This window comes from Lynx canadensis, chromosome D2 (genome assembly GCF_007474595.2).
Source record: "Lynx canadensis isolate LIC74 chromosome D2, mLynCan4.pri.v2, whole genome shotgun sequence".
In the NCBI taxonomy this organism is placed as follows: domain Eukaryota; kingdom Metazoa; phylum Chordata; class Mammalia; order Carnivora; family Felidae; genus Lynx; species Lynx canadensis.
In genome coordinates, this window is record NC_044313.2 from 14,026,388 (window position 1) to 14,042,937 (window position 16,550).

A 16,550-nucleotide genomic window follows, 5' to 3' on the forward strand; every position below is an offset into this window, starting at 1 on the left:
GAAGCAGGGGGTTCTACGAAGGTTAATCACATGGGTCCTTGCCTTCAGAGAACCCTGTATCTAGGAAGAGAGAGAGATTATGTAAATGCATGACTAGGACCAACGTAATTTCTTTCAGAATCCAAGTAAAGAGGGCCAGGACATGTGCAAATTCACTTTGTATTATGGTGCACTGGACATAGAAAAGAGAGTCAATTATCTTGCCCTGGCTCCGATACTCACCGCCGTCTTTGTTTTCTTCCTGAAATTTCTTTTTTTAAATAGGTTTGAAAATTATTTAGCTCTCAGGGACCTATAATTCACATCACAGACCACCACTTCTATTGCTTTACTTGGTAAGACTTTTAGTCTTTCCTCTGAGAAGGCAGTAGATTTACGGCGTACAGAGTTTGAAATCCTATGTCATTACACGGCAAACCCGTCCTTAGTCAGTTAGGACTGAAGTGTCCTGGCGGAACGTTGTGTGAAAGGAGCCATTAAGAGAGCCTTTTTAAAGATTTTATTGATATGACTCAGCTCGGGCTTGAAAGTACCTCTCCAGAGGCAGATTGAGAGACTAGTGTGATATCTACCTATGTTGTGCCTAATTTCTAACACCGCCATCACTCCCTCTGGCCTGTCTATATCATTATTTAACAACACAGGCCGCAAAATGTCAAAAAGTAGCAAAGCTTTCACGTTACTCTTATTTGACAGGACCTTGCCTTTGAAGATGTCTGTCCTGCATTGATTCTTTAATTCAGAGCTCTGACTCTGGGCCTGAATGGATCGGAGCCCGTTTCTCTTTATAAACATGGAAGATACTTAAAAACAACATATATGCGTATGTATATGTGTGTGCATATGTATACATATGTATACGTATACATGTGTATACATATATACACACACATGTATGTATATATATTTTTATGTTATATATATTTATATATATTATACACACATATATATATTTTCCTTTTTATTCAGGTAATATACTTTTTTGGTGGAAAGTATAGATTCATGTAGGAATAGGAAAAGGGAAAAAATTTCAAGGTTTACAGTTCAGAGATAAGCGCTATTAACATCGTGTATATTCTTCCAATCTAAAGAAAGCTCTCTCTCTGTTAAATTGTTTGCTAAATGTGTTTATAACATTGATGGAAGATGAAGAAAGTATCAGCAAAGAAATGATCTCTTTACCCGCTGGTACTTTACAAGCGCCCTGAACATCAGTCTCCATTTGTACCCCTTGGATTTTTATCATTTCTTTTCTTTATAATAAGTTCTACCAACTATGTAGATATCTCTAGACAGCATGTTGTTTAATTTTGCATATTTTTGAACTTTATATTAATGGTATCCCTTCACATGTGTGCTTCTGCAACTTTCTGGGTTTGTGGGGTCTATCCCTGCTGAAGGCCATTGGTGTGGTGTGTTGATTTTCACTGCTGCACAATATGCCATTCGATGTCTATACCAAAATTCATTGACCCAGTATCCTGTTGGTGGATGTTTGAGGTTTTTTTCCAGTTTTTTTTGCTATTCCAAGTCAGACGGTCATGAGAATTCTCACAGGCATCTCCTGGCGCACATATCCAAGCATTTCACTAAGATCCACGCCAAATACAAGTTTATCCTCTGTCCCACTGCGTGACGCCAGAGGACTTACTAAGTAGGTTTACATTCTGGTTAGCAGTGCGTTTGTTCCCATGTTCTTCATCCTCTCCAGACTTGGTGTAACTCTCCTTAATTTTTGCCAGTTCCCTCCTTGTGAGTATAAAAAGGTGCCTGTGGTTTTACTTTCCATTTCTCTGATTACTAATGAAGATGAGTATCTTTCCACGCGTTCACTGGCCTCTCACGTTTCGTCTTCTGCGAAAGGCCTCGTCGATCTGTAGCTTTTAAAAAAGGGAAGTAAGCTCATTTAAAAAAAATACCACGAATGTCTTTTGGTTCAAGAAATATGCTTCTACAATGTCATTTCGATGGCAGAATTATATTTCTTGTAAATTATATACTCTACTGGTCGTCCCCCATGAAACCACCTGGATGATTTCACTGTCGTCTATGGCAATGCCGAGAGCATTCTCGCAGCTTAACCTCTGGACGTGTTCATGATTTGCTCTCTCGGGGGAATCAGTACCTTCCTAAATGTGCGAGTGTCGAGTCAGAGGGCGTGAATAGTTTTGGATTTTTGATTCACATCGCCGAGTTGTCCTCCAAAAAGGTTTGATCGATTTATATTCCAAGCAGCGATGGATGAGGGTGCTTGCGTGCCGATGCAAAGAATCTCTTCAGCACTGCTTTTCACCCATCTTCCTGATAGTCTGTGTGGTGTCTTGTCCATTTCTTTTCCTCCTCTCCTCAGTGTCCATGCTGGCAGTAGAAGAGTATGAAGAGATGCAGGTTAACTTGCAACTGGAGAAGGACCTTCGAAAGAAGGCGGAGTCATTTGCACAAGAGGTAAGTATCCAGAGACCTAGTTTTTTCGTTTTTTAAAAAATTGTTTTAAGCATTTATTTATTTTTGAGAGAGAGAGAGAGACAGGGCATGAGCAGGGGAGGGGCAGAGAGAGAGGGAGACACAGAATCCAAAGCAGGCTCCGGGCTCCGAGCTGTCAGCACCGAGCCCGACATGGGGCACAGAGAACCCACAAACCGCGAGATCATGACCTGAGCCGAAGTCAGACCCTCAACTGAGTCAGCCAACCAGGCACCCCTCCAGAGACCTAGTTTTAAGTGTTTGTTTCTTAAAGAACTTTGGAGATGATGTATCAAAATAGGGTTTTTTTTTTAATTATTTTTTTTAACGTTTATTTATTTTTGAGACAGAGATAGAGCATGAATGGGGGAAGGGCAGATAGAGAGGGAGACACAGAATCGGAAGCAGGCTCCAGGCTCTGAGCCATCAGCCCAGAGCCCGACGCGGGGCTTGAACTCACAGACCGCGAGATCGTGACCTGAGCTGAAGTCGGCCGCTTAACTGACTGAGCCACCCAGGCGCCCCCAAAATAGGTTTTGAAATTGAATAAGAACTCACCACTTTGTTTCTAAAGATTTTTTAATATATTTTTTTAAGTAATCGGTACACACAACATGAGGGCTCAAACTCACAATCTAGAGATCAAGAGTTGCATGCTCTACCAACTGACCCAGCCAGGCACCCCAAAACTTATCACTTAAAATAAGGGAGGCGGCTATGAAATAGCATCAAGGTCCCTGATCGTGGTGTCAGTAGATCTGGGTTCAAATTTTGGCCACGTCAGTCAGTCACTGGTCGTATGACTTAAGAGTATTAGCCTTTTTGGGGCTTCACTTTCACTGTCTGTAAAATGGGTGATGCTTGCTAGTGGCTCAGCCAAGTGATTTCAAAATCACATGGCAGGATTCTTCAATCCTGGTACAGGATTTTGTACTGTAACATGCTGTACGAGGGAAAGAAATTCTATTTGGGGATGCCTGTAACTTAGGATGAGAAGTCCCGCTTGAGTACGGGATGCCTGTATATTTCAAAAAGCCCTAAGAATCCAGGGTCCACCTCCAATACCACCCCAAACAACAGTATCATGGTGTTAGTATTTCTCTTCACCTCCTAGACGGTGATCTCCTTCCATAAGCTGATTCTTCCACTTGCTGTGGAACACTGCCACGCTGTATACCCATCATCTCGGCCTTTCGCCAGAATAATGGTTTTCCTCTCGTGTCAGAGATAAGCTTTGAGCTTCTCATGTTCCGACCACCCTTCGTTGACCTGTTGTCACTGGGTTTTTCATGGCCCTGGGGCTGGTTTACAGGGAAACGATGAGGCACCAGTTGGCTGAACTATAACAGCTTGTGATATGGCGCTGGTCTGCCCGAGATCTCCATCTACCTAGAAGCAGTTTGAGTCTGCCTGTGCCCTGTAGGTTGTGCCAGAAAGTAGCTAAGGAAATGTAAAACATTCATAGTAGAAGTAACCAAGGTGTAGAAGGAAGACAAAGCGTGGGGTTATGGGAATGACATTTGAAAATCAGATTATGGTTTTGTGCAGGAGTCTTTCTGCACTCGAATGTAGCTGTGCTAGCAATGAACTCTGTAAAAGGTTTCGTCCGAGACGTCAATTTGAAATATTATGATTCATTTTATTCAGAGAGTTTAATGAAAGGTGAGTAAAAATTGTTCTCTTGTTACTTGGAAGAAAGAGAAAAGAATTGAAGTGTGTCAGAGCCCTTCGGAAAAGCTACAGCGATGTAAATAATGGCACCAGATAAACAGCTGAGGGGGAGCGAGAGTAGGGATGATGTGAAGACGCCTCCACCGTAAAACTGAAAAGGCTGGCTTGTTTTCGACCCGAATGCCAGCGTCTGATTTTGAGAGACATTTTCACTTTTACATCTGTTGTTCGTGGAACAATATTAGAATACAAAGCAGCTCGAAGAAAACTTGAAGGCCACGCAGCAGCAGAGAAGATAGACGGGAGAAGCAGGGTTCCGCTAAGAATATGAAAATGAGTGGTGGACCCTGCCCTTCACCTGGTAGTGATGGGCGGAAACGCAACGCTGACCTGTGACCCCGGCACGAGGAGACGGAGGTGGGAGGAGGGAGAGCAAGGGCACTTACTGGTGCCCTCAGTACTTGCAGTGGTGCTCGATGTTTTTTTATAGTATCTACATTCGACCTGCACAATAGCGAGAAGAAAACTGGTTTTTTTTCAAAATATGGTCAGATTGGAAGCCATATACCTTCCCCTTTGCACGGTTGACAGATTCTCAGCTTTTCCATGGAAAACTACTGCTCAACAGTGCATGACTTGACAAGAGAAGTGACTCTTTTGCATTTTGGTTTTTAGTGCATTTAGCAAACATCTTCAGAAGCCAGGGTCTGCGCTCATCGGGGGGTGGGGGGACTATAATGGCGAAGGAAGCAGCTATGACCCCTGCCCTTCTGGAATTTAAGGTCTGGAGCCTTAGAATTCAATAGTTAACTTACTTCATGTTTTTAACCACGAAAGGAATGCATATACCTTGTAAAAAATACAAACAGTTCTAAAATGTGTAGAGTAAAAAAATGGGGAGTTTTCTCCACACTCCTACTTCTACCTGTCCATTAAAAAAAAGTGCATGTGGGGGCACCCGGGTGGCTCAGTGAATTAAGTGTCCGACTTCAGCTCAGGTCATGATCTCACGGTGCGTGAGTTTGAGGTCTGCGTTGAGCTCTGTGCTGACAGCTCAGAGTCTGGAGCCTGCTTTGGATTCTGTGTCCCTACCTCTCTCTGCCGCACCCCCCCCCTCTCAAAAATAAAATAAATAAGCATGCAAATTAGTGGGTCACAACCAGAATTTCTTTTTAAAAAAATGCATATGCACGTACACACATGGGAATATTACTCAGCCATAAAGAAGAATGAGATCTTGCCATTTGTGACAGCATGGATGGATCTAGAGGGTATTAGGTTAAGTGAAGTAAGTCAGAGAAAGACAAATATGATTTCACCTACGTGTGGAATCTAAACAAAACCAACACAAAAGCAGAAACAGACCCATAAATACAGAGAACAGACTGGTGGTTGCCAGAGGGGAGGGGAGCATGAGGGGACGGAAAAAATGGGTGAAAAAAAAGGCAACATAGAAAAACAAAACAAAAACAGGACCCTCCCTCAATAAGGAAGAAACAGCCAGTTGTCTTCCTGTGTTAAGTTTTTGTGTTTTCTTCAATGTAATTTCATTTTTTTAATAGAAACAGTATTTTTTCTTTTTTTAAAGTTTATTTATTTACTTAGAGAGAGAGTACATGCGGGTGATCAGGGGAGGGGCAGAAAGAGAGGGAGGGAGAGAATCTCCAGCAGGCTCCATGTTATCAGCACAGAGCTTGATATGGGGCTTGATCTTACAAACTATGAGATCATGACCTGAACTGAAATCAAGAGTCGGACACTTAACTGACTAAGCCACCCAAGTGCTCCGATGTAATTTTAGTTTTTAATGAAAGATTTTCCTGTACTTTTTGAATATAGTTTTTCTTGCTAGTCAGGGTAGTTTTCCTTATTAGAAAGCATGGGTGCCTCATTCCGAGTGTAGTCTGGATATACTAGGGGACTGTTGTGTAATCGGTTCTGTTCTTCTCCCAGACAACTCAGGTGATATTTAATATTCTTCCGGAAAGAATGAATTATATATTAATGACACAAGCTTTTCTTCTCTTTTTCATTCTTTGAAAAGATTCATGAAATTCCTCCAAAATCCTGGAATCTATGTTTGTGTGATAAGAGACTAACCTCCCTAACCCTAGCTGTCAAGTTCTTATCATAGTTAAAAGCCAAAGTCATAGGCATTTGGTCACTAAATTTCCTTTAAACACATCGTTAGAAGGCGTTGTGTAGAATATTTCATGTTAGTGTCTTAAAGTCTAGAAAAAGTCAGACTAAGTCTTTTCACGTTACCATCGTTACCTAGGGGAATTTATTTTCTGTATGTTCTTTTCATTGTATGCTTTTACTATTTAGGGATTGTTACAGGGTTTTGAGAAAGAAATTCACATTATTAACATCCCCAAGACATAATCTTCACCTTTTCTTTTCAAAAGAACCAAGTTGAGATAATTTTTGATCGTGTAAATTTGAACAAGTTTTCCCGAGTGCTGTGTAGGGAAGGAGAGCTGTGTCTTTCCCCCAAGAGAGAACGGGAGCTCAGAGAAAGCAGTGCAGTGAGAGGGACACAGCCGTGCCTTGACTGATGACAGTGGCCTGTGCCCAGCACTGTTCGTCTGCTGAATTCACCGGCTCTGTCCTGGTCGCCCACACCAACTGCTGCCTCTCTTTCTGCTCCTGGCCACCAAGCACTCTTGGGAAAAGCCCTCACTTGCCGGAAAGCCAGAGAACTCAGTGACTCTGGCTGCTATTTTCAGGCCTTCCTGTTTCCTCTCTAAGGTATTTGCTAAGACACCGGCAAGGGACCCCAATCAAGTTGAGTTTTAAGAGGGGAAGAATGGCTTAAAACATTACTGTAATAGTAATAATAGCAATAATAATAATAATAATAATAATAATGTTTTAAGAGGGGAAGATGCCTTAAAACATTACTGTAATAATAGTAAAAAGTTTTAAGAGGGGAAGATGCCTTAAAACATTAATAATAATAATAATAATAATAATAATAATGTTTTAAGAGGGGAAAAATGCCTTAAAACATTACTGTAATTCTGTAACTCAGAATAGCTCATTTCAATTATACTGCTGGTTTCAGATGCCAAACCTGGATGGCTCTTCCCTAGCACAGCGATGCCTTTGACCTCACCGTCCTGGTGCGCAGCACTTATGCGTGTGCACACACGCCCATTCCCTCACGCCTCCTCGGCACATTCCATTCTTACACAGGAATGAGCTGTCTGGTGGAAGGCGAATGCCAGTTTTACTTTCAAATGCCTTTAAGAATCTCAAACTCTGGGGGCGCCTGGGTGGCTCAGTCGGTTAAGCGGCCGACTTCGGCTCAGGTCATGATCTCGCGGTCTGTGAGTTCGAGCCCCGCGTTGGGCTCTGTGCTGACAGCTCAGAGCCTGGAGCCTGTTTCAGATTCTGTGTCTCCCTCTCTCTGCCCCTCCCCTGTTCATGCTCTGTCTCTCACTGTCTCAAAAGTAAATAAAACGTTAAAAAAAAAATTAATATATGTGCTGCCGAAGCGAGCACTAAAAAAAAAAATTAAAAAAAAAAAAAAAAGAATCTGAAACTCTGAATCTCTACTATAATAACATGGGCCTGATTTCAGAGTTTATGAAACATCTCATGTGTAGAATCACCTGGTGGCTCACGTGTGGAGGGATATTAAGGAAAAGAAGCAACAGGTTCATAGAGAATAATGTATTCAAAAATGTAACCTTGTGAAGACTAGGTGAATAATGTATGTAAGTTGCTTAGTAAAGCGGCCAGTAAACATTAATGTACCTTTTCCCATTTCTTCTTGACCCCCCTAACTTAACTACTTTTATCACTGGGGAAAAGCTAATTGGTTTAAAACAAAACATTAGGTTTAGTAAATATCAGAGGAAGGAGATTAGCCAGGTGGTTGAGAGCTTAGGCCTCGAAATCAGACAGATCTTAGCTTAAATCCTGGTTTTGCCACTTTCGTGTGTTCTTGGGAAAGTTGCTTAACCTCTCTGACTTCAGTTACCTTATTAGGAAAAATGAGATACTAATAGCATCTACTTGACAGTGTTGTTCTAGGGATTAGATGATGTGATACATGTGAAATCAATACCACATCTATCACATAGTGTTAGTAAATTTTAGCTCTTCAAGGAAGAAGTATTTAACTCATAGGATTTATGTAAGGATTAAAATAACACGTATAAAATATTTAGTAGAGTACTTGGTATAAGATAAGTTCTTAATAACTATTAGTCAGGACTATTAAGTATTAATGTATTTTAAAACAATAAAACAGGGACGCCTGGGTGGCTCAGTCAGTTGAGCGTCCGACTTCAGCTCAGGTCACGATCTCATGGCTCGTGAGTTCGAGCCCCGCGTCAGGCTCTGGGCTGATGGCTCAGAGCCTGGAGCCTGCTTCTGATTCTGTGTCTCCCTCTCTCTCTGCCCCTCCCCATTCATGCTCTGTCTCTCTCTGTCTCAAAAATAAATAAACATTAAAAAAAATTAAAAAAAAACAATGAAAAACTGAAGTATAAAATAAGACTCATTTATTGCATATATGCCTAATTGGGGCAAGGGTGAAGGTCCTTGAAGACAGCATCAAAGTTATGGTTGAAATCATAGGGGTCATTACTTCTAGAACTATGATACTGTACCATTCAGCAATCGTCTTTAACTTTTTAAAAAACATTTATTTATTTATTTTTAGAAAGAGAGAGAGAGAGAGAGAAAACACAAGTGGGGGAGGGGCAGAGAGAGAAGGAGAGAGAACCCAAAGCAGGCTCCACCCTGTCAGTGCAGAGCCTGACGCGGGGCTCGATCTCGCAAACCACGGGATCATGACGTGAGCCAAAACTAAGAGTCAGATGGTCAGCCGACTGAGCCACCCAGGCGTCCCACCTTTAATTTTTTAACAGAAGCTCCACGTGCTTTCCTGTTGCTCTGGTTTTGGTTGGGGAGATACGCGAGATTGATTGGCACGTATATCTTTTTGTCCTTCCCTCTTACAGATGTTCATTGAACAGAACAAGCTCAAGAGACAGAGCCATCTTCTGCTGCAGAGCTCTGCCCCCGACCAGCAGCTGTTGAAAGCTTTAGAAGAAAATGCAAAACTTGTCCAGCAACTTGAAGAAGAGAGAATTCAGCATCAGAAGAAGGTAACAGGTTTTCTTCTGGAGTCTGGATACACACCAACCCGCAAGAGAGGGCTCAATGTGGTCCCTAGATAGAGCTCCCTCCTTGGCATTAGTGAGTCTTTCCAGTCTTCTCGTTTTTTAGAAAAATGTCACCAGCAAATGAAGTTAATTTAGTACCCAATTGAAGATTTAGAGCTCACTATCCCAGACTTCATAATGATCTTTAAACTGTCCAAAGGACTGAAGAAATGAGGGAAAGAGAGAGCACTCGAAAGGAGCTTGGTTAAGGCCCAGAAAGCACGGTTGGGACATCTGCGAGTTGATTGTGTTTCTGGAGACCGCATACACCGAGAGAAGTGTGTTTGTCTCGGAGAGCTCATTGGAAGGCATGGGTTTTGTTCAAAGAGGGAGGGAGCGTCCATGTTAGTAGTAATTGTTTGCTTAGAGAAAATTTCCGATTTTGTAAAACTCGCACAAATATATATGTTTAAAGACTTCCCAAGTGGTTATTTCATTTTGTTCGAGTGGAGCGATTCCAGCAGACACAGCCCACCTTCCTGCGCCAGGCAGAAAAGATCGTCATCCCGGTAGGTGAGAGAGAGGAGGCGGGAGGGGTGGGCAGGCGAAGAGGTGGAACAAAGACTGTGAAGTTAAAGAAACCACTTAAGAAAAATTACATCAATATTTATACTACTCACAGCGTACCTCGTTTGTGAAGAAAAGGTTGTTGGCTGCCGTTTTATCATCACCTGTCAAAGTCTCTCTCAGCGATAATATTGACGTTTAATCCTCGGAAGTTTCTGGAGTTTTTACAAAGTTGGTCATGAGGCAGAGTTGATTTTTTTTTCCCCCTCAGTGAGGAATGTTGGTGTATGCGTAGAACCTCCAGATGAGTGGAGAGTGGCAGCGGTTGCCCCTGGGAGGAGAGCTAGGGAATAGAGCGGGGAGGAGAGAATTTTTTTCTTTTTTTCTTTTGGTCCCCACATGCAGGAATTACCATTTCACATAAAGAGAGGGAGGATAAAAGAAGGGTTATGTTCATTCAGCTCGTGTTGGAATTGTCTCAGTTTTGAAAAGTCTTACTAGTTGTAGTTAGCGCATTTAGTAAATAACATGGGCCTAGAGCCAACCGAATTGACGTGAGGTGTGGGATTCAGCCACTGTATATCTACCTTGTCGGGGTAGGAAGAGAGAATAGGTGATACTAAATTTGAGCACATCGTGAATGCAGTTGTAGCAATCAGGACTTGTAAGGCGGTTACGTTAGAATATATACTTCCTCTGGGTGGTCTTTCATGCGTGTGGTCTTAAATAGCTCTCCCCTGTCTGTGGGATCCCCTGCAGACTTCCCAGCAATCTTTTCAACGCTGTGTTGTTTTCACGATGATGAGAACAACACATACTTCATCTAATGAACAAACTTTTAAAATGCGGTACAAGTTAAAGAAGAAATGAAGATTACCCAAGAATTCCATATTTTGGTACCTATCCAAGCTTTATGCAAATAGAGAATTTTATGAAGGTAGTTTAAATGGAATAATACCGTGCATACTGTTCTACAATCTGATTTTTTTTTTCCAGCTGGTAACGTATCATCCTGTGTCAGTGTGTAGTGAGCTGTGTGATTTTAAATGGTTGTATATAGGACCTCATTTAGTGAACACGCTATGATTCCTTAAATCGATAATATTGGTGGATATTTATTTTCAATTCTTCCCTGTTACTAAGAACACTGTAGTGAACATATTTGAATACGTATCTTACTATTTCTTTTTTTTTTTTTAAGATTTTTGTAAAGTTTATTTATTTTGAGAGAGAGAGAGGAAAAGAGAGCCTGCATGAGCGAGTGGGTGAGGGGAAGAGAGAGAAGGAGAGAGAGAGAATCCCAGGTAGATTCTGTACTAGCAGCACAGATCCTGACGCAGGGCTCAATCTCACAAACTGCAAGATCGTGACCTGGGCCAATCTCAAGAGTCAAACACTTAACGAATTGAGCCACCCAGGCACCCCGACTTACTATTTCTTTAAGGCAAATTTTAAAAGTAGTATTGCTGAATCAAATGGTCTTTCTTTCTTTTCTTTTCTTTCTTATTTTAGAGAGAGAGAGAGCAAGCATGCATGAATGGGAGGAGGGGCAGAGAGAAAAAAATCTTAAATTTTTTTTAATATTTATTTTTGAGAGAGACAGAGACAGAATGTGAGTGGGTTAGGGCAGAGAGAGAGAGAGAGAGAGGGAGACACAGAACCCGAAGCAGACTCCAGGCTCTGAGCTGTCAGCAGAGCCCGACGCGGGGCTCGAACTCACGAGCTGTGAGATCATGACCTGAGCCAAAGTCAGATGCTCAACTGACTGAGCCACCCAGGCGCCCCCAGAGAGAAAGAATCTTAAGCCTGGGAACTCGATCCCACAGCCTGGGAATCATGACCTGAGCCAAATTCAAGAGTCGGTCGCTTAACCAGCTGAACCACCCAGGCACCCCTCTTTCTTCTTTTTTTGTTTTTTAAAGGTTTTTGATACTTGTTACCTAATTGTCCCCCAAGGGTTCTTTTTCATGCTACTTTAATGTTCTCTTGAAAATGGGTATGAAAGTAATAATCTGTTTTAAATGAATTTCATGGGTATTATTTTACCTTTTTGACGCATGTTTACACATTTAATTATCTGGGATATTAAGTCTCCAATAAATTTATATCGACTCACATAGCTGGTATTTTAAGCATTGACTGTACTCTAGGATTTGGGTGGTTTTTAGGATGGATTGGAATCTCTTTGCCATGAATTGGAAAGTAAAGGGAAACAATGATGTTTTTCCCCTTTATTTTTGCTTGACAAAGGAAAGACTGTAAAGTTCTGTTTATAAATTCCAGGTGAAAGACTTAGAGGGACAGCTAGAAAACGGAGCACTCCACAGAGAGATACGCAACCTTAAACAGCAGCTGGGGCTTCTGGAAGAAGATAAAAAGGAATTGGAATTGAAATACCAAAATTCTGAGGAGAAAGCCAGAGATTTAAAGCATTCCGGTAAAAGCATCAAGTGGGCTCCCGCGTCTTAGCAGTCTGTGAATTCCCCACGCCCAGCCCCAAGCCGGGCCGGTAGCTAGTCCAGAACCCTTGCCCAGTGCTTGAATACGCAAGTAACTGCAGTTGAGTCGAATGGCTACTGTTCTCCAATGATCCGCGAGCCCTTAGGCCTCTTTTTTGGACTCCGTGTTCGTGAGCTTCACATACAGAATTAAGAGACAAAGATACCGCTAATATGAGAAGACCAACATTTCAGCATTTCTCAGGGCTTCAGATAGGAGTGTTCGTGGAGTTCGTACGTTGTTCATTTTAGGGCGCGTTTCTAAGAAGAATTCAACTTTAAAGGTTCATACAGTCCTCGTGTTTGGTGTCTAATTATACCCATGAACTAATACTTTCAGTATCACAGCTAACAATAAAATGGGCAACAATATGTATATTAAGTGGAAAAACTTTTAAAACACCAGGGGATATTTAAATCAAAGGATTTATTCAGTCAGTTCTAAGAAGGCTTGACAGGAATGTGTGAATTGGATTATTCCACAGGGATAAGTAATAAGTTTCTGTCGGGAGGTAGGTGATTTAAGGAGGCAGGCCATTCCCTTTTATAACAGCTTCAATATTCACTTCAGCTTTTTGGTTAATTTTATACTAGAATTTTGAAATCTGTATGGAAGAACCATGTAGGCTTTTTTTCCCTTTAAAAAGGATTCAATGCTTTCTAACCCACAATGAAAATGAACCACAATTTATCTTTTTAATTCAATCTAAAATTAAGAAGTATTCCATTCTTTTTAAGTGAATACCCAGGCAGCCTGTGGCCAAAGCCAGCTTGGTTATATATGTAGAAACAAATAGGCAGATCACTGGGGGTGCAGTCATTCACGGAGAGAGGACTGGCTGGGGACAGAGAGAGCCATTCCTGAGTCCAAACAGTATTCAGTGCCTAGAGCCTATCAGAGCCCATGTTAGAGGTATTCGCATCTGTGGTACACATTGAACTCGAGCTTCTTGAACTCAGAATCTGTGTCTTTGCACAGCACCAAGCATGGACCCTTTCACACTGTTGGTGCTTAAATACCTGTTTCGTTCATGACGTGAATGCATCGAATGGATAAATTGTATTTCCAGAATGCTCCTTCGCTTTTTGCAGACAGTTTCTGAAGTTAACAGACCTTTGAGAGTCTGAGTCTGGCTAAAATCAAGAACTCGAGGATTTGCAATTTTTGAAGGAAATTAAGTGGTGGGGGAAAGCGTGCTATTCAAATTCATACTGAATGCCATCTTTAAAATTAATGCCCAGTCTATACATTTTAAAAGTCCAGTATTAACAATTTCTTAGTGTTTGAGTGGCATTCCGTTTTAACAAATATTTCTTCAGCCTACTCGGTCCTTACTCCCCGCCCGTCCAGCATTGTCCTGAGTTTATTTTTCTTTCCCATAGTTGTATTTGTGGCCACAAGACAGTCATGTTTTCTTGTAACCTGTGTAAGGCCTCTCTCGCATTAGCGGGGGCAGCCTGGAGCATAAACATGTTAAGACGTTCTGCAGTTTCCTACTGAGATTTCTAACTTTGCCCGAATAGAAAGAACTTGATTTTGAGAGAGGCTGTGTGTTTTCATCTCTGTGGGGAAAAGGTGTTGTGTTAAGTTGCCCGTTTCGGCTCTTTTCTGAACGCTTGCTCTCTGTGCAGTTGACGAGCTCCAGAAGCGGGTGAACCAGTCTGAGAATTCGGTACCTCCGCCGCCGCCGCCTCCACCGCCGCTTCCCCCTCCTCCTCCCAACCCCATCCGGTAAGCGCCTGCGGGAGGACCTCTTGGCATCAATGCCCTGCCTTGTCTGAGAACCTGAAGTTGATGTGAGCGGTAGCCCTTCTTCACAAACAAGCAAACTGCTGTCTTTGCCTCATTGGAGGAGTGGGTAGTAAAAACTGAGAAACGCTGAAACTTATCAGCTGGTACTTCTCTCAGCAGATTTTTGCAAAGGCCGATGTATCACTCCCGTCTTCTAATCTATATAGAAAGGGCAGAGACATTCCTGTGGCCTACCCTGTTCTCCTGCCCGGGATGTTCCGATTCCACGTGGATGTCCCAAACCCAGGAGCCAAGACATTTGTGTAAAAAGTCGGATGCTTCAGTTGTAAAATTTCACTCCATGATGCTGGGATTTCCGTTAAGCGGAAGACCAAGAAATTTTGAGCCTTTCTCGGGTGTTTTTCCCTTTTCGCATCCTGATCTGAATTTGAAAAGCTCCGGTTTATTCATTTACTTTAAAAATCAAAGTACTAAATGAAACAAAAATTTATCAGTAGTAATTGTCACAGACTAGTAATTAAGCTAAAAGTGCTCATTATGTTTTATCCCTAACCTCACATTTAAACCTTTAATAATGCCGAGAGAAGAATGTTCCATAAGAAGAAGATATTACGTTTACGTTCTTGTGATAGAGAATCATCTGTGCAGACAAGAATTCACTTTTTCTGAAGCCTGAGCTGACTTGATGGTCCCGAGTGCCTGAATTAAGCACAACAGACCCTAGAGTCAAACATCGCCTCCTTTACGGCTGGTGCTTCATTCTGACACCCCGCATTACGTCAGACAACCTGTTTGCCCTGGTGACAGCTTACCTCCTCATGTCATGATGCTAGCTGCTTCTGTATAATTTATTCTGGAACAAATGGAATTTAAAATTTTGCTAGCGTTTTTTTTTGTTTTGTTTTGTTTTTTGTTTTTTTTTTTTTTTTTACATTTCATTAACTCATGTGTTTTGTTTAATCCTTTCACCCGGAGAGGCCATTTATTCACGCTTTGCACCTTTGCTGCTCCGTCTGAATAGAAAGTGTAGCATTTTCCTCCCACATGACTATGAAAATGGGACTTTGCCTTTTAAAAAGATTCTCATTAGTTTTCCTTACTGAGTAGGGGATGACATAATCTACTTTAAGCCATTGAAGTAGTCAAGGCAAAATAATTTTTACATGTGATCGGTCCGAGAGTCAATTGAAAGAATTTCAGGTATTTTAAATTCTTTTCTGCCCTGGGTAGCTAAATCTGTTGGAGATATTCTGAATTTGACATTTAAAATAGGAAATTCATCACTTTGATCTTTCTCTAAGGTGTAGAATTTTGAGCCGATAAGAAAGGTCACTTCTGTCTACGAGGAGGGAGAATTGTGAAGAATGTGATTATAGTCTTGCCGTTGGCCTTTAATTTTTAGTCTAACAAATCTTGAAGCCCTTGGAATTAAAAGTAAAGTGTAACCTAAATAGAGTATTTTCCCAAAGAGCACTTTATAGTTATACTGAGAAATGAATGTAGGACTCAGACTATGTATGTCTAAAGCGTGAGCTCTTTTTTATAAGGCCCTTTAAAGAAAATTTTCATTGAATAACATGAATGATTTTTATTATAAGATGAATTTAAGTAGTGTAAGATGTAATTTCTCAGTAGAAAGAAATTTTTTTTTGGTAAGGAGTACTTTCTTGTCAAAGAAATATATTTGCATGTGTATTGAGTTTCACTGGACTTTGAATCCACAAATCAAGGTTTTCTAACTTTGTTCCTCAGCCATTTGTTTTACCCCGACATAGATCATGGATATAAATGAAAGCAGAAAAAAAAAAAAAAAAGACTAGGGCCTGCTCCTTTGACCCAGGGGACAGGTGGGAGAGAGGAAAGTGAGGAAGAAGGCATACGTTGGTCATGTTTTATAGGCAGTAGTGAACGCAGGAGAGGTCCTGGGCAGGCATGGCTCACGGGGAAGAGTTGGGTGTATTGGTGTATTAGTCGGCATTCTCCAGAGAAACAGAACCTGTAGGGGTGTGTGTATATACCTATGTACATGTATGTGTATACATCATATACATTCACATAAAAGATTTATTCCAAGGAATTGGTTCACATGATTATGGACTATGACAAGTCCCGGGGTGGGTTGGAAAGAGAGCCAACAAGGAGAGCCTAGGCTGTGGTTTCAGTCTGAAGGTCGGTCAGCCTCCAGACCTAGGAAGAGGCAGTGTTTCAGTCTGAGTCTGGAAGCAGGAAAAAGCAGACATCGTAATTTCAAGGCCAGAGGGCAGAAGGAATTCTGTCTTACTTGGGCAGTGGTCACCCTTTTGTTCTATTGAGGCCTTCAACTGATGCCCACCCACATTACTGACAGCAGTTTGCTTTACTCAGGCTTCCAATCTAAATGTTAGTCTTATCCAAAAACCCTCACAGAAACACCCAGAATAATGTTTGACCCCATATCTGAATACCTCATGACCCAATCAGACTGACTCAAAATTAACT

The 16,550-nt window shown here is 41.6% G+C and overlaps 1 protein-coding gene across 4 annotated transcripts in view; it reads left to right on the top strand.

Moving 5' to 3' along the window:
* Positions 1-16,550, top strand: part of SHTN1 (shootin 1) — a 101,149-nt gene that overhangs the window by 44,557 nt on the left and 40,042 nt on the right. For all 4 annotated transcript variants that reach the window (XM_030334126.2, XM_030334125.1, XM_030334128.1 and 1 more), the window contains 4 exons: positions 2,351-2,445; positions 9,111-9,257; positions 12,105-12,258; positions 13,952-14,051. In XM_030334126.2, coding sequence (XP_030189986.1) covers positions 2,351-2,445; positions 9,111-9,257; positions 12,105-12,258; positions 13,952-14,051 — 496 coding nt within the window. The remainder of the gene's footprint in view (positions 1-2,350; positions 2,446-9,110; positions 9,258-12,104; positions 12,259-13,951; positions 14,052-16,550) is intronic.